At 36.0% G+C, this 24811-nt stretch overlaps 1 protein-coding gene across 6 annotated transcripts in view; it reads left to right on the top strand.

Moving 5' to 3' along the window:
* Positions 1 to 24811, top strand: part of PALLD (palladin, cytoskeletal associated protein) — a 210787-nt gene that overhangs the window by 51385 nt on the left and 134591 nt on the right. For 4 of the 6 annotated variants that reach the window (XM_030023196.2, XM_041124885.1, XM_030023278.2 and 1 more), the window contains exon 3: positions 23809 to 23987. In XM_030023196.2, coding sequence (XP_029879056.1) covers positions 23809 to 23987 — 179 coding nt within the window. Of the gene's footprint in view, positions 1 to 2904; positions 3257 to 6058; positions 6159 to 23808; positions 23988 to 24811 lie in introns of those variants that run through there. The other 2 variants (XM_030023538.2, XM_030023453.2) reach the window with 2 other exon arrangements.

Here is a 24811-nt window from a genome sequence, read left to right as displayed (position 1 = left end):
ACTGTAGCCATTTGGTCTGAGTAGCAACCAATTTATGACAGCTATATCTTACCAGTCAAAGTGTCGCTCCCACAAAGCATCTGAATTCTGCGTGTAAAGAGAATGAACTTTCAGTGAAAGAAACTTTCTTCTCCTTCCTTACTTAACTAGAAATGAGAACAGTTGGAAAACAAACTGAATTCTGATAAATGTTCATCAGAATTTGAAACTTGCAGCTGATCTGTTTGTAGGCAGAAAATAAGACATGTTACTTGGAGCAGATCAGCTGCAAATTAGCAAATGTACAGTTGTCATAAGTTTCCTGAATGTGATAGGGTTACATTATATTTGAGTTAAATAACAACAATATTAGTGTAGTAATCAATTATGCAACTGAGACACCTGAAAAATTCAATCTTTTAGTTCACTTATTACACAATAACAAATAATTCTAGGTCTTTTTTTTGTGCTGCATGTCTTTGTCATCTGTGTAGACATCAGAGAATAACAAGAATGTAGTATCGATGCTGGTAATGATTTGTTTGATGGATAAATGTTGTGGAATATCAGCTACTGAACTACTCAACCTTACTTTACCATACCTTACTTGAGTTTTTGGTTGTCTGGGTTTCAAATTCTCCTGAAAGCAGTGTCATGGGTTTGGGTCTGGTTGACAGCAGTGCTCAGAGGAAAGTAGGTGACAGCTCCCCATTACTTTTTTGTTTGCTTGCTTTTTTTGTGTTTATGTTGTAATTTTATACTTTTGCTGAATTCATATTCTTTCAGGCCTGTCCTTTTCCACAATAGCAAAACAAATTTAAAAGTCTGGACTAAGACTGGGTTTTGAACTAACCTCTTTCATCTGGAGACTCAATTGCAAATGAAACTAAATGTGGGCTTATTGTTGTCCACTCAACCATATGTTATTCAAGTTAGAACTGTAATTAGCCAATTCAGCTGATGTTCTAGATGGAATGAGGTGTGGTCTAAAAGCCCTCAGGTAATCTTACCTGTTCTTGATCTTTTCTTGCATGTGAAATTTGACAGGTTAAATTTGGGCTGGCAAACCTCAAGACAGCAAACGAAGCCAAGCTCTGTAATGCTACCAAGGAGTAAAGTACCAGCAGAAAAGTACATCACGGTAGGGCTCAGTGAACTTGCTGATACAGAACTTGGATTTACTGTAACTTTTATGGCCTTACAATATATTGAAATTCAGTCTCCAGTGAATATGCAGGAAGGCAAACTTAAATCATCATAACTTCCCTTTCATTCCAGATGGTTTCTATAGGCTTCTGAGATTTACCTTCAACATAGAGTGTATTTGTAGTTTTAAAATTTATCATAACAATTCTTTTTGCTACTAGCTTTGGAAAAGCACTGTAATTTCTTTAATGTAATGGGAATGTAGGGAAGTGTAGTATATCGGTTCTATAAAACCTAAGCTCCTATCCATAGCTCCACTAGTCTTACTAAAGGATAAAAAAAAGGTAGGTCCAGAAAAGGTATTGACTCTGGATATGGAAATCATCTAGGTCTGATCTACACTGTCTCCCATACTGAAGAACAAAGTCTTGTGTAAACAGATGGCTGGTTTATGCTATCATTGTTGAAACTGGCACTCTGGAGTCTAATTTCTAACTGTTTTCTCCCTTCTTTCCCTCTTTTATTTCTGTTGTGAGAATTGGTATTTCAGAACCATTCATTGTGGAAATTGACCAGTTTTGCTTTTCTAAAATACCCAGTGCCAGGTCAGATACCTCAAAATCTTGGGCTAAACTAATCTGCATGAGATGAAATGAAATACAAAATTGCTTTGACTTTTCTTTATATTGTCATGTTTTAATTAACCTTTTAAAAACTAATACTAATCTTTGCAAAGTACTACTCTTTGCAGACAGTAGCATGATAAAGGTATAAATTGTATTAGCTTGTAATATTTTGAGGGCACTTGCTTGAGATTGAAGCCCTACTGGGTAAAATAAAGATTCTCCAGAAGTTTTAACTAATCACAGAGCCTGCTTCTGGGTGTATAGGTAGTTTTAGTGTTCCTCAAATTTATTTGAGAGAGCCAAGATTAAATACAAGTAATAAAAAAAGAAATAGTGAGGCTATCATTAATGATTTATTATTTTTCCTTAAATTTGTTGTTCACATATTAATGACCATTTTTAAGACTTAAAAAGCCCACATTTATTGGAACCAATAATCTAAAGTTTTTTACAAAAAAGTAACAATAGTTACATTATAGCTTTCTGATTATCCAGGAAAGAAGCCTTAATATTTTTTGTTCTGTGGGGTTTTCTTGTTTGTGTTGTGGGTGTTGATTTTCTTTTTGACAGAGAGTACTCTTTTGAATGTGGAATTTGTTTATGAAAATTTCTAAAAAAGTAAGGTGAAATTAAACTATATAGAGATTTTTATAGCCCTATTTATGCATTATATTGTAAGCTTGCAACATTTGCTATTTTAAAAACCAACATTAAGCAGTATATAGAAATACCTCAGACTGGAATTTAGGAACTTCTGGAAAGGCAAACGTGATGCTATTTTTTCTGACACATAGTAAACTTCAATAATAGTTTCTGTTTTTTATCTCCAGTTTGCGAACAAACACAGTGTGAAACGCACTCTGGCTTCAGTATTATCAAATAGATTATCAAATCATGCATTTCGTGACGTGTCCTTTTAAGCATAGGGCTCCTCAGTTACAGTTTAATAGCGCAATCAAATGAGCTGCAAGTTACATTGGAATTTTTTCTCTACCTACTCTTGTGATCAGAATCTTAGGGTAGAGACACTCTCAGTACATGTGATAAGAGGAGAGAATGAGGGGAGACGGATCGCTACATTACTTCCTTCATGTTATTTTTGGATATGACTAGCATTCCTCCCCTTACACACACCCTCTTTTTTTCCCCAGCCCCCATCTCTTACATGCATTACAAGCTCATACAAACACTCTCACGTACTCTGAAGCAAAAGCAAGAGCAACAGCTGGACTGAAGCCAGAGGACTTAAACTCCGCTTCCTCGTTGCCAGCAGGCTTTGTTCTTTGGAATCAGTCAGAACTAGGGAGAACGTCTTCATTGCCGATCGTGAGTGGTTGGAATTTGGCAACTCAGCTGTCTATTAATTTTTTCTGTGCTCTTCTGCAAACTAGGCTGAATTTAGAGCAGCAAAGCTAAGAGCTGGGGACAGTCAAGAAATAAAGGATCCAGAGACCATCAGCTATCAGCTTCTTTGTGGGGGGTGGGGGTCCATCTGTTCCACAACGGTAAGTGCCAGCATTAAATGTGTATAAAGATGCAAGAAAATAAGGTGCTTTAGCTGTTTTACTACAATAGGGGAGGGGAAGAAAGTATGTGAGTGAATCATACAGTGTCTGCTTAGTTATAGTGGTCTCAGAACAGTGCCTAGCAGTAAAGTGTTCTTCATTTCTCCCTTTCCAAAAAGCACTGTAAGAATGTATATATTTTAGCAAAATTACTAAGTACCTGTACAATTCTGGAAAGCTTTCCAAATGGGTTTTCTGCAAATCTGTTTTGTTTTGAAACGTGTGTAGTATAGAGTAACTTTAACTAGCAGAGTAACCCATTTGTTTTAAGTGCAAGAGCTGAACCTGGGAAGTAAAGATCTTCCATCACAAAAGATACAAATAGAACTAAAATTCAGGAGGATGGGGGAGTGAAAAAGGATGAGATACTTCCTAAGACTGTTTAGGTTATAGGAACGCAAAATAAACTCGTTTTAAATGATTGGCATCCATTCAGAGGACACACAGCCCTCCTCCCCTCCCCCGCATTAGAAGCCAAGTGAATCTGTTTTTAAAAACAGAAAGCTTTGAGGGTCTACTGTTCTAGGGCATGCAAGTGAAAGCTAACGTACAATGTAAAATAGTGTATGCTTGGATTAATGACTCTCAGAGAGAGAGGACAGGAATTGCAAAAAGAAACTTGGTTTTCTTCCAATAAGAAAAAATTTTTAGCTGTTCTTGCTTTATAAAAGCGTTAACACTGCTGCCTTTTAAGTTTACTAGCAGAATGGATTGCTTTGTTACAAGCACCTTTTTTTTTTCATTTCTATGTCTTGCCTTTTGGAAAAGTTTTATAATGATCAGCACAGCAGCAGGTTAATCCAAATTCCTTGCTTTCAGAAATGCCATCTAGCTGTCAGAGGAAATACACTGTGGGGACGCATGTGTTTTAAAGCTACTGATAAGCACTGCTATCAGCATGCTATTATGTCTTGGTACATGGGTTATCTTAATGAAGCGATAAATAAGAAACCCTTGAAATCCAAAAGTTCAACTGTGTAATAAATTTGACAAAGGGGGAAAGACCAGGTGATTGAATGTACTTTAAAAGAAAAAGATACTGGGACAATAAACCCGAAAAGAGGAAAGCTTTTCTTTCCCTTCCCATAACTCTGGCTATTCAAGTAGTATTCTCAGCTGCTTCAAGTAGTTATTCCAGTATTTTGTGTTGACAAGGTGAGCAGTCCTTCCCCCTACCCCCTTATTAACTGCTGGTTATCAGGGATTTGTGAAGGTGAATCTAATCACATGAAAAATATGCTGAATGAGCAAATGGGTGATTGTGCAAAGTATAGCAGGCACAGTCAATTAACTGTTTGTTTGAGGTCTGTAAGTTTGTTTTTTCTAATTCAGAAAGTCGTAACCAAAGCTCTCCCATTCTGACTTTCACCCTTCATTTGGAAAAATACCCTGCTTGGTGTGGTAATTGGTAAAAACGATGCGCTAAATTCCATTACTATGGAATGACTGCAAAACAGTGCTCAGCAGGATAGTGTGCAGTATGTTAGGATATTGGGGGTGTTTAGTACACATTTTGTTTACCATGTACTGAGGCACTTCTTTCTATAGCAGTTACTAGCTCTATTTATGGCAAGTTATTCACTGAACTGGAATCACACGCTAGAACTAGCAAAGATTCTTTTTCAGAGCTAAAAATGGAATAGTGTTTTCCTGAGTTGGGCTCCCCCCTGCTGATGGCACCATGTCAGGTTGCCTCAGCAGCTGCTTTCAGTTTCACAATTTACATGGGTGCTATAATGACATTTTTTCTCATTGATGTGGTGGAAAAATCTGACATCTTTATGCTGTTTTTCCTGCTTTGATATGTTAAAGCATATTTTCTACTGTCTGTGAGGTTTGGCAATGAGTGTTGAGTTCAGAGATGGGCCTGTACCAAAACCCCTGGATTCCAATATCCATGAAGTATGAGGAGGTTAATAACTGGATCCAAACGTCTTGGCTCTGGCCTGTTCCTGTTTTAAATGCACATCACTTTGGCCACATGTTTAAATTGTTTTTTGAGGTGATTAAGACTGAAAGAAATCTTTCAGGCTGCAGACAGACTTTTAAAGAGGAAGTGGCATTTAAGAATCACAGTTAGTTAAGCAAGCTTGCTCATTTGCTGTTTAAACTTGACTTTTAGGAGCCTCAAAGGAATTACATTCCCCTTCCTCTATTATAACTTTAGATGTAAGTAATATTTTGGAACTCATTCTGAGATGTGCTGAGAAAGCTAAGGTGCTTTGTGCCTGTTGTTCCTATTTGCTTGAGTGGAGCAGTGGAGAAGGCTAGCGGCATTCATTCAGGTAATGCAGGTACCTCCAAAGGTTTTTTTGATCCTAAGTGATCTGCCTATAAGCTTTTAAAAAAGTGCCACATACATACTCATCTGTGCAAAAAAATTGTGGTAGCCCATGGTAAGAAATAGTATAGTGCAGTGTAAGGTGATGCACAGATTGTTACTGAAATTATGGTTATTCTGCTTTTTTAACTGATCAACTTCTCTGAGCCTGGCTGGCTTAATGGATTCAATGGCTCTCTGTGAATACAATTACACATGCATCTGCCAGCTGCTTGTGGTATCTCTGCTTCAGCAAGAAAAGCTGTTCTTTGGCTGTGTTGGCTCACTGTGGTTTGTGGCACACAACATTGATTTATTAGGCAGTAGTGCATTTTTTCCTTTTTTGCTTGAATGATTGAACTGTGATGTCACTTTTTGTCTTGGCTTTAACCTTTTAAAGAACTTTTTTTTTTTTGCTGCAGACTGGTCTCTTAACACTAAGGAAGTGGGAAATGTCCCAATGTTCATTGCAGAGCAACTCTGTCTACCCCAGCACATTCCAGGGCCACCGAATCATTTGTGGTGAGAGTGATTCAGATCTGGTTAAGATGATTTAAAAGAGAGGTTATGGGCATACTGCATTTGTGCATTTAAGAAAATACAGTGAGTTTTTTACTGCCTGATTGAGACCACATGGCTCCAACTTAAACTTTTTTTAACGTGGAAATTGTTGGCTGGATGTACTCAAATTATTTTTTTTTTTTCTTTTAATTGCCTAGAGGCTGAGTTGGGATCATAGCATTTAATGGTAAGGTCAGGGTTAAAACAAATAGTTTTTAATGTTCCTTTGAATAAAAGGAGAAGTGGCTTCTTTGAATATTTTGCATAGCGTACAAACATGCCCTCTTAAATGAGAGCAAATGTATCTCAGGAACGATTTTGGACATTACAGGATAACTGGTGACCTGATTTGAGAGAGAGAGTGAGGAGGACAGAGATAAGGGAAGATCTCCCTGTCATAAATCACAGTAAATATGATCCATTCCAAATACATTATGGAAAGTATGAAAAATAAAAAGGAAGGACAATGACCTTTTTGATTGTATAAAGTTTAATTGCTTGCTCTCAAAGTTAGCATTTTGGACTGATCTTAAGAGCAGTGAAAAGTTTATATTATTAAACACTTTATTAAACTGTTGTAATTATCTAGAACAAAGTATATCCCTAATCTGAAGGATGAGATTGTAATAATCTATATTGTAGGCACTTTGTACTATTATATTCATTTCATGCATATTGTTTATTCTGAAATAGTTACTCTTAACCAAATTTTGTTCCTCCCTCAGTACTGTCATAGTCCTTTCTTCTCAATTATATCCTTTCTCCCATAAACTGATGCATAGCACTTGATAGAAGACTTTCATCCAAATCTCCTTCAGATGTGAGTATTAGATGGTGAATGTTTTTTATACAGATACTTTCTAAATGAGAAAAAAAAGTCCATGGAATTTAAAATTTAGAAAACAGATCGAAAGTTATAGCATTGAAAAATACTGTTTATTCTTGCCTCTGGTTGGAAGATGAAGCAAAGATGAAGAACAATTCCTACAATAGTTCTGCATACACGGTAATTTATCTAGAAATAATATATAACTATTATTCTACAACAGCAAATCCAATAAACAATGATAAGCTTTGTTTCTGTCTTTAGGTATTGGGGTAGCAAATTTAGCTGGCTGAAACTGGGAAAAAAAAAAAAAAAAAAGAATAATCAGTCAAATAGCGTGTACATCCTTTTGAACTAGTTTCTTGCTTAATGTTACTTCTCTCTCTAATTTCCAGGACATACATGGACTTTGTTCTTAACTTAAAAAAAAGGATAAAAACAAAAAAAATCTGCAACCTTTAACCAGGGTTCACAAATCACTGTTAGTTAATTTCTGTCTCACATAAACTACAATGTAAACGTTTAAAAGTTATTTGCAGTTTTTTGTAACTTTGAAGTGCACAGTGCAGATGGGAAAGCTATTAGTATTTCTGAATAACTGCTGTGAGAATTAATCAGAGGTCAAAATGTATACTACAGCACCTTGACATTCCTGCCTCTGATATGTTATTGTGTTGCGTCAATGTGCAGTTTTACTGTGTTAACGCATATTAAATATGTAGAACCAACCTGAACTGGTTTTATACTAGACAACCTTAATTGTAGTATGGATAAAACAGTACAGTTTTTCTACCAAAAAAAAAAAAAAAAAGAAAGCATGGTCTTTATGGTGCCCAGTCTTAAAAAGCGCATCTTGTGTCTGAAATCTTTGACAAATTCCAGAGCCCCTCAGTGCTTTACAGATCAAGTGAAGCAGTGGTGGTAAGATTCTGCTGCATAGTGTAGGTGGGAGTATCCCTGTGTCTTCATATAAAGACCAGAATATTCTGTTCTTTGACACATCTCTGGGCCAGCTTTGATAGGGCTGCTGAGGGTATGCAGGTATTAATCTGTAACTAGATGGACATTTGTCATTCTTCCCAAACTTAATGACTACTTACATGGCTTTTCTGACTGTAAAGCTGGTGCAATCTGCATTGCATTGCTCATATATAAAATAGATCCCTTCTCTTTAGTCAGTTTTTCAAACAGTGGAGAGATGCAAAATGAAAAAAAGGCTGGAAATAAGATCAGGGAATTCCAGGATTTACATGGGCCACAGCAAGCATATATAAATTCTAGTCATTGCAAAAAGGAGTAGACCTTAAAGCAGTCTTGGGTGTTGACCCTCAACCTGTTAGATTCCTATGGAATTTTTTATTTTCCAGTAAAACCTGCTTTTGGTACTGTTTCATATTTCAGTTTTCATAATGGTTGTGAAAAATACACATGGTATGCTTTGAGGCATGGCTGGCTAGGCCAATGTATGTTGGTAGGTGGGAAGAATCTTGGAAGTGATGAATGTTTGGAGCAAGTGGGCACTGGCTGCAGCTACGCAGATAGTGACCAAAGCACATAGCAAGGGTACATGCATGCTTTTGTATCATACCATATTGATGGCTGGCAACCACAAATATAAACTTGTCTGATAAGGCTGAAACCAAAGTCTCAGGTGAGAGCCATGCTGTGTCTTGCAGCTAGTGAGAGCATGTAAAGGTGCTTTAACTGATACCTGAAAAGATAGCATCAGTTAATCATTGTTAATTAGGCCAACATGATGCCTAGTCCTCAGGTCTGGCTTAGGCAGTAAGTGTAGTCCTCCTCTAAAGAGAGTCCTTGTGAGTTTTGAAATGCACAGTAATGCAGCAGTTAACCCTAATGACAAGTATCTATTTGGATAAACCAGGTAAGTCCGATTTTGCCTATGCTATGAAATTTCTGTAAAGGGATGCTGTGTATAAGGATGCTGAGGAAATGGTGGCATAAGTTTTGCTGCCTTGGGAGAACTGAGGCTCCAAAGACAAGCAGTTTTCCTTCCCCACCCTTTCCTTCCTCTTATCTGCTATTTCAGCTAGACCCTTTCACATAGCACACTCTAAATCTGTCCTAGCAAACCACAGATGTTATCTGGGAGTCCAAAGTCTTGAATCTTATTTTAGCTCTTTTAATGGGGAGCTTTTTGATATGTCTGTTATTGTACTTACCTCTGAGGTAGGATATAAAGAAATAGCATGCCAAAGAAAAGTACAGTTACTTGTAAAGTTGACAGCTGTTACATAGAGATCAAGCCTCATTTTTCCACCAGCAACTGTGAAAAAGTCTTTGATAATATTACATTATGAATCAGAGCAGGTATATTCAGTATTGCTGATGTATTGTTTTGCTAGTTAATGCTGGACATCAATTCAGGAAGCTTCCAGTTTTAGTCCAGACCAGTAGGCTTAGACACTATTTAACATGTTACAAATGTGGGTTTGCAAAGTGTCTGAAGCTCTCTGGCTCTTCTGGATATTAAACTATTATTGAAAGAAAGTTAATTTTTAGATTGATTGCTGTATTTCAATGATTATACAGATGACCTCAGATCTAGCTTTAATAATTTCCTTTCCTGAATTTCTCTTAAAGAGTTTTCTCAAATTTTTCCAGTTGTCCTTACATAAAGTAGTCAATGTTGCTGAGTCTGAATTACAAATTAAAGAATGCATGCAAGATAGCAAGAATTAGCTGTATAGATGAAGGAGACTTCAGTATATTTGGCAAAGACTGCATCTATAAGTTAAGAACAAAATTTGACAAAAAATTTAGCCATTTAAAAATAGTGCAAATTAGCTGCATTATTGCTGGGACTTGATTATTTAACTCCTATCAGCTTCTGGGATGTCAACTAAATGTGAAAAATAAAAAGTTCAAAATAAATAAAACTTAAGAAAACACTATATAGAAACATAAATATTTTAAACTAAAATTGAACTGTAATGATCAAAATTTCTGGTTTTGCTCACTGTTTCAGGCATTACTAAAGAAAAACTTTCAAACCACAAAATTGTCAAGAATCCAAACCAGCAGAATAGTCTCTATTTACAAAGTTCTGATTTTATTTATGAACAAGAAAATATAAGGAAATTGTTGATTAAAAAGGCAAACAAACAAACAAAACCCCAAGAACCAGACTATAAGTGAATTAGTTGGGTTGGGGGTTTTTTTGAGAGCAGAAGGTGTGTGAATCTTTTTCTGACATTTTGTTTATATACATTGTTGGGTACTTCATACAGACATACAGAAGCCACATTTTGTTTCCCTGATGGTTCTGAGGGCACTTGCATGAGGACTTTGTTTTAAGCTTAGGAGATGAAAATTGTGATCATCACTAACAGAAATGATTACATAGAGCCACCAACTTTGGCCAAACCATCTGTTCTAACTATATGATTGCTGCTTGTGTTACCTGTATATACATGAAATAGATTCAGCTTTTGCAACTGTCTGTGAATACAGGTCATCCTAATCTTGAATGCTTCAGTGATGGAAGTTTCCTCCATTGGCATCCCAGCCATTCAAGACCTGCTGCTACTATTGGAAACTGTAGTCAGTGAAGTGCTGAGGCGCTTGCTCTCTGCATCCCGAGACACTCTGCAGAATGACGCTGATCTCTGCAGGCTGCGCCTCACTGAGTAAATTTGACTGCTGTCATACTTAGTGCAAGGCACTGACAAAACTGCTGACAGCTTTCTTCCTTTGTTCCTAGCTACTAAGTTGCTGACCTGACCTGACCTATGTGAATCAAGTATTTTATCTTCTGGTCAACAAAGTTATGTTTACTGACTCTGTCTTGGAAGTAACTGGGAAGTAAGAAAAAGGGAGATGATATTAGGAACAGTATCCATATAAGAATGAAACAGTTCTGTATTGGGTATGTAGGGTTTTATTTTGTATTTAATCTGGTCTGGTTTAGCTAATATTGCAGATGCAAATAAAAGGGTTTATCTATTCAGCTATAATAATGTAGATAACTGTCTTCTGTAGGCATCATTTAATTGTGCCTATAAAAAGTACAGTGATTGCAATATATGTCACAGCTGATTTAATAACTTTCTACCTTTCATAAGTCCAGCAAGATGTCTGCCACTTCTGAAGGTAAACCTGCAATTTACACAGTTGCCACTTCTGTGTTTTCAGTATGAATTAAACTACGCATCCTGGATGGAGGTTTCTATCTCTTGTTGTTGATTTGCAAGTTATTAAGGTTTCATGATTGAATGTTGTTGGGTTTTTTCTGTGAACTAGAGTGATTGGTCTAAAATACCACTCAGCTTCTTCCCCTTTTTAATTATTACAGTTTTGAGAAGTTTTACTGCTTCATCCGAGATGTGTGTTGCCAGACATGAACTTGCCACTAACTTACCACAATCATATTAAATGCAATCTACCTTATATATAGAATTTAAACTGCGTAAATGCAGTTTTATCCTTATAACTTTCCATCTTTTTCTTTACTCTTAACTCTTTACAGTCCTTCCCTCAAAGTTCTAAATGTTATTCCACTGGAAGATTATGCCTGGTCGTTCTGTAAGAGGTTCCCCTCCCCCTAGGCAAAATAATGACAGCATGCTAGTTCACGATCCGTTTCTGGTCAAAGGAGTATACAGTTATAATGGACAGCTAAGAGCAGCATTTCTGTTTCAGATGATAAGCATTCCATTTCAGCTAGACAAGCAATTGTGTTAATACTACAAGCCTCAACAGTTCTTTGGGTCTGAAAAATGTTCAGCATTTTACATGTGATTATTAAATATTTAATTTTTTTAACCTCCTGTAACTGTCTTCATTGCTTTCCAATTTGCTTTCTTTTCTTCCCTTCCATGATCATGTTGTTTTCCTATCAAGTACCAGAAGTGGTAACTTGATGTAAGCCTAGGTCTGCATAAGCCAAGTGATGGTATCTGCAATTTAAGTGAACATAGTTACAGTTATTTAGTGTGTACACTGGACGTAGGTGCATAACTGCCCTCAGAGTTAGTTGAAGGTGGCCACGTAAAATCCTTCTGCAACAATAGGGAAACAGACCCCTAAGAATGAAACTCCAGTACTTCATTACCATGCAGTGCTGTATAATACCTTACATCAGTCTCTTCATCCCGATCTGCTAGCTTTTTAAAAGATTGAATAATAATTTTGTGGCTAACAGTACATCTGGTAATGCAAGGCCAGAATCTGCTCTTATTCCAGAGACCTGGTCAGTGCATGGAAGGTGGTCTTAGAGTTAAGGGAGTGGAAGCTGAGTTCTGAACTGGCTCTTACCTTTCTTGGGTGACAGTGGACAAAGTGCTTAACCTCTGTTTCTCAATAATAAAACATATTTAATTATCTCATGTTCAATTACTGTTTCAGCACTCAGAGTTCTATTCATTGAGCTTTTCTTTAGAGAAACATTTTTATTCAGCTACGTCAGACAGGAGAACATTCATTGTGCAATTGCCAACGTTCACTGTAGATGAGTGGGAACTGTTGTTCTGAACCATTAGATCCTGTCTAGACTGTCATTACCAGGTGGTCCAATGCTTATATTCAGTAAGATAGCTGCCATGTGCTAGACACTCTGGAAAATTATGGTGAGTGTTCTTACTGAAAATACACATGAGGGTATGCCTAACCTAACAGAATGGGAAAAATGGATGAGGGGAGGGAATGGTGGAATAAAAGGAGGGAGGCATATTATGCTGCTCTACTTGGCTCTTCCAGCATGTTCTGAGGCTGAGAAGAGACCGTATGAAACCAGGAATGTTATCTCTAATACCATATGTGTGTTTCTTCTGAAGCACTAAACTGTAACTCTGTTCTCATATGCTTCCTCCACTACTGACTCTCAGTACAGGGCTGGTTGCATTTGAAGACTACTGCGTTTAAACAAATATTTGAGGATGCTTAATAGAAAATAAAACAGGCAGAGTTTCCTGGATTATCTTCAGAATCCATTTTGGAGAGAAAAATTGTATGTATGTATGTATTTCTATGTGTGGCAAAGGGTTCCCTGTAGCCACAGGGTGAAAAATATGGAGCAGCATCTCTACTTTGGAAATCTAATATTCTGATTTTTTGGGAAGAGATTATAATCTTTGCATGAAAGAAAGAGCAAATAAATCAATTTCTGCTGGCACAACTACAGATACAAGCAGAAGGGGTCTGCTTGACTTGCTGACAAATGAATTAGTGGAACAATCTGAAATGCAGATAATGTCTATCACGCTTTGACTTCAGGGTAAGATGTTCCAGGCCCAAGAAGGAAGTTGTACAAAACCAGTCAATTTAATTACCTGTCAGAAAGAAAGAAATTATTGCTCACTGTCTGGCATCTCATGCCCTAAAACTATAGGGGCTCCTATGTAGTAAGTAGCTAAATGCAAAAAGCGCATGTTGTGGGTGCTGGGTTTTCTCTTGTGTTCAGTGCTGAATTCTGTATAGAGTGTTTCACAGTTCTGTGATAATCCTCTGAGAGCATAAAACTCTAAAAATTTGGAAAATGAAGTGTTATACCTGGTAATCATTTAAACCTGAATTACATTTAAAAAATTAACGAAAGCATCTACAATAATATTAGGGACAGAACTGCAGAGTCAGCTATTGTCAAGCTTTTTATGAATGCAGTTCCTCATTGTTCACATTTATAAACTGTTCCATCTGTGCTTTGATACATGGAAGCAGCTTCCATGTTTGTTGGCACTGAAGGCAAGCTATTGCCTATATTGTGGTGGAGATGGAAATGTATAAGATATTTCAAAAGAAAAAGAAAAAGCTTCTAGCAAAATATGAAACCTAAAAAGACAAAATGAGAAAGTTGCATGGAATGGTAAGGAATGAAATGAATGTACATTAGCTGTACGGACTCTGCCTGTTTTAATTTGAACTTGTACTTTGCTTCATTCTTCCTCTCATTTACTGCTCATAGCACCTACTGATTTTAGTGTAAAATCTTCTGAAATACAGGTAAATGTACCACAAAACTACTGTATGAACATTTTTTTTCTGTATCTACTGTCCTGCTTCTTGGCTTTCGTTTTGTTTTTACTAACCCCTTATGGAGAATTGCACTTTTAGATGTGTCAGAAGACCAAAGAATTTTCCTTTTTAATGCATTTTAAATAATTTTGCAAATTGCAGACCAGATTATGATCCATTAGTATTCACAGGTTTTGGTTTGTGATTTTTTTTCTTTTTTTTTTTTTCCTTTTTTTTAAAACTCTGAAGCCCAGAGAGGTTACAGATGGTTTTACTGATGTATTTATGAAACAAACAATCATTTTCCAAACCTAAGCAGTGTAATTTGGGGGCTCAGAACAAGTTGGAATTTGCAACTGTTCAATTATTTTGCCGTATCTCGTATTTAATGATATTGAGAAAACATATGTATATAATATGTATACAAAAAAAATACATAAATAACTTTTGGGTTATGGCAGCTTGCTGCTATTTCCACTCCAGTCTCTCTTTTTTCCCCTGATATTTGCAGGCTTTTGTGATTAAATTTTGGGGTCTTATATCTGAGGAAAATAATTTTAAGTGAAGGGAAGAGATTTTTCAATCTTGACTTTTAACAGCTTAGCCTCCTGAAGTTGAAGGTATTTTGTTGAGAGGCAGTATTGGCTTTGTTCTGAGGGAAGTTTTTTTCTATTTCAACACACAATGAGAGCTTGAAAAAATGATATATTGTCAAGCACAGCCATGCAAGTTGTTGAGTGATTGCTTTCATTATCGAAATGCAGAACTGTAACTGTAGTGGAGCAAAGAGTTCTTTTGACTCTTCAGTTATGCCAGAAGGTGCCTATTCTGACTTTTGAGGAGAGTAGTAGTTTTCCCTTTGATTATTTGGATTTATTTTTCCTCAGTCTGGCTAACCTGTGAGGCAGCAGAGTTACTTCTTAGGTACCTGCAAAGAAGCTCTATCCATCTTTGCACAGACTGCACTTCATCTCAAAAGCCACTTTAGGAGATATATCTCAGATTTATGGTTGAGTTGTAAGTGGTGGTAGCACCCATATATGTGCCAGGAAGCCAAGTTTAGTCAAGTAGAAGATATATATAAAATATCCTCCTATAGACTCAAAGATGTCAGGTACAAAATAATGCTCCAGAAAATAGTAAGGTGTGAAGAAACTGTCCAAGAAGAGATGATGTAGGGAAATTGTTACATTAGATATTGTTAATAACTTGTTCTGCAATAAGATTTCTGAATTTTCTGAAGAAAATGACTGCTATAAAGAATCTCATTAAATTAACCTGCAGTTATCTAATGAGTCCAACAGCCCTCAAAAATGTCTTACAGATAAAAGTATGGAAACCTTAGTATCTTAAATTGCATATAAATTATTCTTGGTTTTTTATTCATGCTTTTTATTTACATATACCAAAATGGATACATAATTTGTAAATTTATATGTGCCCAAATTCACTAGTTATAGAAGTTACTCAATGAAATGAGAAAGCATTGTTAATTTTAAATAACTAGCTGTACGTGTGGCAAATAATCAACATGCTTGTTGTAAAAGGTGATTAACAGTTTGCACTACATAATTGGTCCTTAATTGCACAGTATTTTCTCTCTTTCTTGATCTGATGATTACCCAAATCTAGAATGAACTGAATTATCTGTCCACATCTATTCGTCAGTTAAATTGCCGCTTCTGAAAGCGACACATTTATCGCACAGGCTTGTGCCCAAATATGGAAAAGAAAGTTCTGTGTAAGGTTTCTGAAACTGTGAAATCTATGGATTACACCTACACCTGGTCAATGTTTTTGTCTTCAGAAAACATGCAGTTAGGATCAAGAGTAATAAGGTACTTTGTGTTTTGGTGATGGGCAAAGGTAAGGAAAAAAGATAAATCTTCTGGGGCAAAGGGCAAAGATAAATCAAAATAGGTTATGAGGATTTAAACCTTGGACTTCAGAAATGGAAAATAAGTTATTCAGCATACAATTCACCAGTCTGTTATTTCATATATGATGGCTGACTGTAACATAAGCAATGTTTTTTTAGAAGAAATTGCTTTATAGGCATAAGATATTTGTCATTCTGGTTAGAAAAGGTTTATAACATACAGGTTTTGCCTTTAATATTGACTGCTCTTTTGGCCGGTTAAAGGAATATGATCTCCTTGCTGTTCTTACTGAATAAATACAGCTGCACAGATGTCTTTGCTCTGCATGATGAAACAAGATTACCTGAAATGTAGTACCTCATTTGGATACCATTGGATGCATTTGTGAAATATCATTTGCCCCAACACCACAGCACTCTCAACAAGAGTCACTTCCCTGGTTTCTTTGCCATATGTCATAAATGTACCTATGAGGCTTTGAAGCCAGTTCAACAAGAAAGGTGCTAGATGCTTTTCATTGTTCTTTTATTAAATATTTAGATATTTTTCTTAGAATCACAGTTCTAAAAAAAATAGTGAACACATCCAGTTTTAAAAAAAGTTACTCCTGCAGGAAGTGAGTAGCCAGTAGTGAACATTACCTTAACTTCCTGCACAGCCTGTTATGACAGAGATGTTTACTAATCACAAATAAATAGCTTTGGATTACATATCCAAATAAGTCATACAGCAGGTACCTCTTTTCTATATACTATCTCTGGTTTCTATAAAGAAAAAATTAGCATTAAACTTCTTCATTATAGACATGGAATGTAATTCAGTTTTGTTCTTTAAATCACACCATTTTTTCCTTTACATCCAGATATTTCATTACTGCATCACATCATGCATATCTTCTAGACTTTTATAAGAATGCAGCATTAACAGAGAGATGTGCAATTTATAACTATGAAATTTTACTAAATTAGAATGGTTTTGTTTTATTACCTCATTCTTCTCCATAAATAGTCAAATTATGATAAATGTAAAAAAAAAAAAAAATTCTTTATTATTTAAGTTACTGTTTATACTGCTCCCACACCAAGGTCACATCTTTAAAAAAAAAAAAAAAAAAAAAAAGGAAAAAATTAAGGATTTGTATTTCAGGACAAATTTGTCCTGAACCTTTAATTTGGTGGAGAATTACCAAGAGATTTAGTCACTATTGCAAATATCTTTACTCATTTAGCTCATATTATAATGCACACGATTGTTTTGACTAGGGTTCTCCATTACAAATAGCTTGTAACAAAAAGCTGAGGTAAAGCAGAAGGGCCTTAGGAGATAGGAGGTAGTTGCCTCAGAACTAAATTTGTAGTAGGAGTAAATTTCAGTAAGTTCAGTAACTTAAGAAAAATACATTTTGTGGCAAAAATTTTTATTGTGCCTAGGAATAATTTAGCAATAACAGACTTGAAATCAGTGGCATGCATTATACCACTGCCAAAGAAATGCAAAATAAGCAAAGGTAAATGTCAAGAAAATTATTTAAAATTCTCTTAATCTAAAAAGTAAAAAATGTGTTCTCTAAAAGATTTGGTGTATGGCAAGTTAGACAATTATAAATCTTTGCTTTGCTCAGTGTTGTGTTCAATTTTCACACTTTCTAGCATAAATTTTGTGTTTTCTTGTGTGAATATATCATTCAGGTAATTAAACCCCTCCGTCATAAATATATTTTTTAAAAGCTTCTATAATTAAAAGCTATAAAATGAGCTCAAAAATTGCAAAGACAGAGACAAGATACAATCTTAAAAAAAAACCAAACCAAAACAAAAACTTTTAAGCTAATCCTGTGATTTTAAGACAGAACAATTAGTTTTTAATCAAGTTTGGCAATACTGTTTTTCTTTTGTAATTAACTGTACACACCTGTGTAAGGCTGTGGAACATTACAGTACTCGGAGAGAATGATATGAGCTACAGACAGGATCTCTGATGTAACTGAATATCTTGTCTGGAGCTGTCAAAAGCTCAAGCTAACTTTCAGTTTATTTCCCCAGCTGAAATGTTGAAGCAGAGCAGAATCCTTGTCCCACAGGTAAAATGAACAGAGACTTGGAAAACCTACACAAGAATGTAGGGAAGGAATTTTCCTAATGACAGGAATAAGCTAAAAAAATTATCTCTGGAGTGACTGCAACCTGCAAACAGTGACAGAGGCCATTGCTCACTGTTCTTGGAAGCTTTGTAGCCCATGGCTCAGCTGGTCACATCTGTTACCTTCTGTACCCCCTCCTCTTTGCATCCTTGCACAGAGTGTTATGCACAGCTTGAGTTCAGAGGGAACAGAATTAACTTGTAGGAAAAGTTGATGAGTGTCTTGAAAATACAGCCATTTTGGTATTCTCTTGCCATTTTTTTACACTTTGAGAGGACAGTTTTGGTCCCCTAGTACCTAATCATGCAATTTACTCAGCTGGATGTAAAGTCCTCATTGAAGTTTGTGAGAGCTTGGAGAATGCTGTGCAACACCTGAAGAATCAGTTAAATTCTGAATAAGTTTATAATGTGTACTATTTATAATGTAACACACTTTTTATTATAAAATTGGCTTCTGTGGTTTTCAGCATATAGAGGCATCTTTTTAATTGCTTAACTGGAGGTTCAGGCAAAGCATCAGTGTCTATATTCAGATCTTCATTTTCTTTTAAGATTACAAAATATAGATATATTAAATATGTATGTTATTGGTAACTCTTTTATGAATTGCCTATACAAATAATGAAATTGTATATTGCACAAAAATTGAGCAGTGTGCAAAGCACATAAGCATCTGAATAATCTGATTACTGCAGAGTACTCCAAATCTTACATGGCAAAGTTGATTTCTTTTAAAAATCAAGTTAAATTCTTTAAGTAGTAATGTTTTACAGTCTGGAAGTGTTGGACTGCTTAACTTCAACGGAGAAAAAACAAAATGGAAGTTACACAGTATTGTGATGGAAATGCTGACTCTGCCAGTCAGAGTATTTCGTTTTAACTTTTCTTGCTGGACATACTTAACACCGCTAAGGATAAAATTACTTTTTAATTTACAGCTTATCTCTCTGCACTTTTTGTAGTGGTCAGAGTTCCCTATTATAATTCTTCCCTAAGGCTATATCTTAAAGTTTCACTTCAGCTGCCATTTTAAATTAACTTTTAAGAGTATGCGGAAAGGAAAACCTCTCTATTCCTCAGTGACTCTCAAAAAACACAAGTTCCAGCAGGATTATGCATTAGAGAGAACCTTGAACTGTTTTTCTTAAGGCCCTGGTGCTTACTCAGTCAGTGTACTGTTCAACTCTGTTTATATTTTGTTCACAGTCATTAAAATCCCAGACACACGTGCTCATATGTATTTCCATGCATGGAGGGGTGTGAGGGCATAAAGAAAAGAAGAGTGAAAAAGAAAGACATATTTTGTGAATTGCTACTTGATGTCAGTGTGCATGAACTGCTGATCACCTGGCATCTGACTGTCCTTTTTTGTTTGCTGTTCTAGTTTTGCTGTCATACAATAATGTAGCCAGTGGAAGAGCAAAGCAGGCTTTGAAGCGTGAAAAGCGAGTAACTTAATCATTGTTCCCCTGCTACCAAAATACCTCTGGTTTGCTTCCTTGGAGTATTGACTTTCCAGTCTAGTGATTGTGTTTCAGCGTCTGCATTAAATATTTAATTGCTGTCATTTTAACATACAGTAGGTACAATGTAGGTGAAAACTAAGCATTGCTGGAGAAGAGGCAAGGCAAAGAGTGGTACAGTGGAAATGCAGGCAGGAAGAGAAATGGAGGGAAGAGAATGAAGAAGAAAGTAGGAAAGAACAGAGAAATACAGTGTAATTTGAAATTTGGCAAGATACTTAATGACTAATAAAATGAATTCCAGTTGTATAAAATGTATATTCCTTTTATTCGATTATTTATTTTTTTTTGCCAACCTTTATCTGACATCTTACAGCAGTTTCTATTCTCTTTCAAGGGGACAGTTCTCTACAAAATTGCATGAATGCTAGCATGACCTGCAGGAATGCACCTAGGAAGCAAGCTTGAGTTCTTATTCTGTGGACTGATATGTACACACATATGCAAAACATTTTGTTGGTGTCTCTGCCTGTTTTGTTTCTATCTGCACACTTCATACAATACTGAGAACCTACAACAAAGGGATAGGGAAATGAGTAGATAATTTTTGTACTTGGTATCTAGAACCTGTGACATAGATGTCTTTTTAAACCAATGTTCTCTATACAGGGAATTATCTTTTTCGCAAAGCATCTGCAGTGCATTTGTTCCTTTGTGGTACTTCCAGTGTCTTTTGATTTTGGTTTGGTTTGGGGTATTTTGGCTCTCCAGAAGCATTATTGCCTTCTCACAGCTAGGTAGTAATCCTCTTATTCCCAAGAGGATCAGTAGGCTGGAATAGACTGGACATGAGTTAATACTGCCCTAGTTAGTATGAAGCTGGAATTTTCTTGTAAGACTTGCTTTGTGGCTGTTTTTCTGTGTCTAGCCATGAGTCCTTGTTTCTTTGGCTCAGTCTCCCTTTGGTAGTGATTTGTTGCTTGCTTTGGTGATCCCTCTGCAGAAAGAGAGAATGCTTCAAAGATTTGTCTTTGAATCTTTTTCAGTCCTTAGGAGCAGAAAATTCTCTTACCATGACTATTCCAAGTGTAATGGCAGTAAGGCTGATGAGGCCTGTAGATAGCAGTTTTGTGCTCTATAATAGCCCATACGATATAAAAGATAGAAAACTAAAATTCAGTCTGTGTTTGGGCAAAAAATACTTAATTTATTTTTATTAACTGACCCTTTTTTTTAATTCACAAACTCTCTTGAACTGAACTGGTGATTAGCAAGTTATTGCAGGGTAGGTATTTCAGTTGAGTATTTTCTCATTCACTTAATTTTATGTAATCTCCAAAAGAAATTCACGTTAATTAATCCTCTCCTTTTATCAGCATGTAGATAGAAAAGGAAAGAGAATGTGACTAAGTCTATTCCAGTGTTCTCCATTTCAAATAACTCTGCTCTTGCCTATTGTGAAGGTGAAGTCTTTCCACAATAAACAGTGCAGTCCCACACCAGGCCTGTTTCCCATTCATCAAACATCACCTTAATGATGGCTGAGGTAATTCTGTATAGAACTGCTTATGTGTTTTCCTCTGTGGCAGACAGTGTCTGATGTAGCAGGTCAGGACTTGTTTTCTAGTGGTATGTCACTGATGCGATGCAATGAGTCTCAGTCCCAACCAATGTTGAGGAATAGCTCCCAGTACTTGAGGCTGACTGTGTCTATTCATGAATCAAGGGACAGTGTAGAACTTGTCCTCCTAAGAAAACAGTTTGCTTATTAAATGTCATCTGACAAAAAAATATAAATGGATTTTTTATTTTAGGCTCATATGCTTGTTGCAGTTTCTTAAACATTGTGTGAGCATGGACTTTGGGAGACAGTAGAAAGCCATACAATTTGCATGAAACTAAACTGGGATCTATCTGAGAAAATAATCAGGCTTGGAGGGGAGGTTTTCCTTTGCAGGATGTTTCTGGAAAGGAAAGAAAAATAGAACTAATGGTTAAGTAGAGCCTCATATTACAGGTTCTTGTCTGTGATTGTCTAGAAATTGAATTAACATCTCTCTTGTGCATATCATTTAAAATGTAACTTAGGAAAGGCTGCACAGAGGTTAGGACTCTGAAGGTCTAATAAGCAAAAAATAGTAGCAGAGGTCCTCACACAGGGAGAAGGGAGGACTTGTCACAAGAGAGGAAAGGAGGCAAGAGGGGGAAGAGAAAAGTTAATTTTGGCAGTCGAACTGACAGAATAGATTTGTCTCCAAGCCCAATAGTTGTAGAAGTAGGCCAAAGGGGTCTACTGAGTAAACAAATGGAAGTTTGTTAGTTCCTTCCAAAAATGATACTTTCTGTGTGCACTGTCTGGGCACAACAGAAGACAGAAAAGGAACTTGTTAGTCTTTTAATTACAGAAGACAATTACATATGGTTTTAATGCTACTATCAACATTTTTTTGCCTTCAGGAATAAAAGATCTATTGTTCATAAACACAGAGGGCTTGCCCACAGTGCTGGGTGTTATTAAGGGGAATTGTCTTATGTGTAAATCTGTTAGGTTCCTAAACTCTGCATTCTGAAATAAGCATAAAATGTCAAGTTTTACAATCTAATTTTTTCAGAAGAAGGTTTTGTAAGATAATTTTTATTTCTGTTAATTACATGTAGTTTACTAAAAAGAAAAAAGACCAATAAGAGTGAGGCAGTTTGTTTCTAAAGACTCCTCTCTGATTGTTATTGTGTGGTATCTGTCATCCTGTAGTGTTGCATGCTTTTCCTAAATAGGTATGGGGAGGTCTGTAACTCCTTGGGGTTACTTTGGTTTTGGGGGGCAGGGGAAACAAATCTGATAGGGAGGAAAAAAAGCTTAAGAAGTTTAAGTATTACTGTAATGTAACTGCAGAAGTTCTCTCATAAACATGTACAAACTACAGGGAAAATATCAAATTTTTTTGGTGGCAGATGTTAAGTCTTTAAAAATTATTTTTTGAAAATACCATCATGTTTTAATTTAAATTGACTCTCCATAAATTTCTGTGGTTATATATATATATATATATTTAATCTTTACTACAGTAGGAAACTAAAAGTGCATGGAGGGAAGAGAATGGAAGATCATTTTTGAAGCTTGCTGTCAAGAATTACTCACTTTGTCTTTATCCTCACCACAAGATTTGAATTCTGGGGTGACAGAGGAAGAAGAGGGAAAGGAGGGCAAAGAGAGAACATGGAAAAACACAGATTAGGATTATGGGCTGAGAGGAAAGGAAGGAAGAATGGTAAAGAGGAGAGTGAATTTGTGGGACTGCAGCTCAGAAGGACTTGGCAAAATTTGTTTCCAGGACATAGTGAAAATTTGAGAATGGAGGGAAGGCTGTTCCCTAATGATTTTCCTTTAGTGACTCACCCATCTACCGTCCCTCACAAAAATGCATAGCAGCCCCTATAAAAAAAAAAAAAGAATTATCCATTTCTCGTACTTGCTGGCTGCTAGAGATACGAATAATTCAGGGGGTAGCCTATGAGAACAGGACTACCTGGTATGAGGGAATCAAACAAAAAAAAAATGGGAGCTGGTACCTTCATGGAAGCAATGCAGACTGAGAACACGGACCAGCTCTTCAGGCAGCCTGCACTGGAAAATGCTTGACTGACCCAATGTAAACAAAATAGGCTATGCTTTTACCTAGTAATAAGTCACCCCCAATAAGTGTCTGTTTTGCCTGTACCTAAACCCAGCCCTTTTGTTGGGGCATACCTTTTTGGTATTGTATTTTGTATATGTATTATATACATATATAATGTATATATATACATATATATATAAAAATCCAGGGCTAGAACACCTGTTCATGTTCCTGATCTGAGACAGGAGTAAACCTCTTTAAAGTTTAGCAATATGGAACCCATACCATGGCATTATATTAGGTTGACTGGGCATGATAGACAAAAGTTAAACATCCTGCGTGGAAAATCAGTGAGTATGAGGAAGAAGGGAGTAGCAAGTTAAATTGAAATGGATTAGACTGTGGTCAAAGCAAGCCAGTACGTAAGATATGCAGAAAACATTAATTCTACCAAAGCAGGACACAGAATAGCTTTAAATTGTACATGTGTACAATTTTCCTAGCGTTCAGAAATGTCTCACTACCTTTTAAACAAAGTTTATTCCAGTAAGGTATTTCTTTGCGAATGCCATCAAAAAACACTTCAAAGCACCATGTGCTGATTTCAGTAGCAATTTAGATTTTTGCAGCAGAGTATAATGTTGTCTTCTGTGCGATGAGCCTGACGAGTTCTTTTTTCTTTTTGTCTTTCTAAATATATGTGGGCTGCAGATGGTTCTGTGAAGGAAAAGAACTCCAGAATACCCCTGACATTCAGATCCGTTCTGGAAGTGGAGGACTTCATTCACTAATTATAGCAGAAGCCTTTGAAGACGATACTGGACGCTATACTTGTCTGGCTTCAAATTCCATTGGTTCAGATAGTACATCAGCTGAAATATTCATTGAAGGTAAGAGATACTTGACACATACAGGAAAAGATAACTAAGCTGAAGTTTACTTTTGGTTCTATATGTTAAGATTACGTTTGCTTTGGTGGTATTTTTATGGTGTGCCTCTGCTTCCCTTTAATGCAACACATTTTGAACATCACTTCATAATAATTCAAGTATTTCAAGGAATGTCCCAAGAATCAGTAGGTAGATTGTTTTTTATTTAGGGTACAAGTAAGATAAAGAATGGAAAATGAGGAACAAGCAGAGTTTTTGGCATATGGTTAGCTTTTAAGTAGTACCCCCTGTAAATCAAAGATTTGACTGGTGATACCAATAATGATTTTCGTGATAGCAGTAATCCCTGTCTCAGTTCTGAACTTCTTCCCAGTGCAATTAAATGTAGCTGCCCCAAATGAGTGTCCTTCAGTCATGGGTAAATGTATTGTAATTCTTCATATTTGGTACACTGACTTTAAGTCAGGTTAAAAGTCAGTCATACTGGTTTTGTCCAGAATCAACTGTTAGTAATTATAAAAATATTTCTTGACTTCAAAATTAGTCATAATTCAAGTATTATTTTCTCTGAGGAAAGTTAATGACTTGACCATGAGTAAAATTACTAAATTAATTTTTTAGTGGAGGACTATATTTTAGTTATGATTCTACTAATTGAATACTGATTTTTATTTTAATTCATTCATCTTTCAAACATTTTGGTAATATGCATTCTTTTACCAGTTTTGTAACTCATTAATATGATTTTAAATGGTTAATTGAAAGCACAAAACAAATTAATGTAAGAAATACTCATAACAAATCTGAATAATACCATACCAAAA

The sequence above is a fragment of the Aquila chrysaetos genome, chromosome 1 (genome assembly GCF_900496995.4).
Source record: "Aquila chrysaetos chrysaetos chromosome 1, bAquChr1.4, whole genome shotgun sequence".
Taxonomy (NCBI): domain Eukaryota; kingdom Metazoa; phylum Chordata; class Aves; order Accipitriformes; family Accipitridae; genus Aquila; species Aquila chrysaetos.
Note: the sequence above shows the minus strand (reverse complement) of the source record. Positions and strands in the feature narration are given on the sequence as shown.